This window comes from Cyprinodon variegatus, unplaced genomic scaffold, assembly GCF_000732505.1.
Source record: "Cyprinodon variegatus isolate N-32 unplaced genomic scaffold, C_variegatus-1.0 Scaffold1704, whole genome shotgun sequence".
Classification (NCBI taxonomy): Eukaryota; Metazoa; Chordata; class Actinopteri; order Cyprinodontiformes; family Cyprinodontidae; genus Cyprinodon; species Cyprinodon variegatus.
In genome coordinates this window covers 8,069-9,613 of record NW_015152157.1, presented here as the reverse complement: position 1 = coordinate 9,613, position 1,545 = coordinate 8,069, and the positions used below count along the sequence as shown (strand labels likewise).

Here is a 1,545-nt window from a genome sequence, read left to right as displayed (position 1 = left end):
TAACTAACTAACTAACTAAAACTAACGAGGTGATTATAGTTCCAAACTTCATTCTTAAAGTAAAACTAGGATTTTTTCCCCTGTGAAGTTTGAAACCTGCAGGGATTTACATGAGGACGTTTAGACACTTTTTAGCCTTAAAATCTGTCCTGAAACCTGGAAAATCTCATGTCCTCATTCTGTGCTTTTCCATCAGTCCAAGCAGATTTACAATTAGTGAGTAACTTCCTCTGACTCACAGCTACCTGGTAGTACCTGGGTGGGCAGCGGCTATGTTGTGATCCAAAGTTCAGCTCCTGCAGCGTGTCGTCGCTCTATTTACTGGGTTATTAGGTAGTAACATACATGCAACTACCAGCTGCTGTGGCAGTTTGGTTAACCTCAGGGCACAGAGCTCTACTTGAGCAATTCTTAGCTAATCACATGTCTTAAAACTGTTTTGGCCCTGAGCTGAAAACACCATGGCCAAATGTACAGACAGAATCAGGCAGTAATGATTATCATAGATTCTCTTCTCCTTAACAGGTTCACAGAACAGCTTTCTCCCCTCAGGATCAGGAAGCTTTGAATAAATGGTCAAAGCTTTAGTTATTAATCAGCCCTCCTGTGCTGAACAGGGGTAACTGTATCCCGTCACTTACCTGAGGGCTTGAATGAGGCGTTTAGGAACAGAAGCCACAGTAGGAGTGTTCTCGTCATTGTCCCGGTCCAAACGGTGGCAGATCACTGCCCTGATGAGGTTTTATGAGTGTTACCTGCTCGCTGCAGTGCTGCCCAGGCAAGGCCACGCCTTCTCCCCTGGGCCCACTTCCTTGTTGACATTACTCCAAGGAGCCGGCCTGAACACGCCCCTGCCTCAGTGAAAGAATTCAGGAAGAACACAGCTTGTGGCCTGACAGATAGATTTTATCATTGTGATGTCACAATCTGCTTCTGACCACAGCTGAAATCATGCTTCCCCTTTCTTCATTTCTACCTTCTATGGGTTTCTGTTAAAGCCATAAATAAGGAGTGTGACTCACCGCCTGCTGTGACTGACTGACTCAAGTACATAATTTACTCAATATGCAAATTTCCACCCATCGTTTTGCTCACTGTCATCAGCACATCCTAAATGGTGTCAGTGTGGGTGCGGCATTCAGCAGACCCCTGCAGGGAGCTCGGTCTGCAGAGGCTGCGTCTGCCCTCACCCACTGAACACATGCCTGGTGTCAGAGCAAAGACAATAAGGCCAATGTCTGTCCTTCCTCTCTGTGTCTCTCTGCTGACCGGCGCTTCTCAGGACACAGGGTTCAGTTTATGTGGCACTGTAGCATCTCTGTGGCAGTCTGACGGCTGGTGAAACATGGCGGCGGTTCAAAGAGTCATCTGAGGCAGACTTCCTCCTCCTTCCTGCTCGATGTCCTAAAAAGATGGCTGAAGTATTTGGACAACAAGTCCCTCATCAAAGCACAACAAATAAATAATGATAAAGTTTTTATATGATTGTAAGATTCTGTTATTTCTGTGACTAACTGGATGTGCTCTCTTCATCCTCTGACATGG

At 46.0% G+C, this 1,545-nt stretch overlaps 1 protein-coding gene across 1 annotated transcript in view; it reads right to left on the bottom strand.

Annotated features, from left to right (window-relative positions):
• The window catches only part of LOC107104346 (zinc metalloproteinase-disintegrin-like 8), a 32,675-nt gene extending 31,895 nt beyond the window's left edge, over positions 1 to 780 (bottom strand). Inside the window, exon 1 of the mRNA XM_015404336.1 lies at positions 642 to 780. Coding sequence (XP_015259822.1) covers positions 642 to 699 — 58 coding nt within the window. The 5' untranslated portion in view covers positions 700 to 780. The remainder of the gene's footprint in view (positions 1 to 641) is intronic.
• Positions 781 to 1,545: the final 765 nt, after the last annotated feature.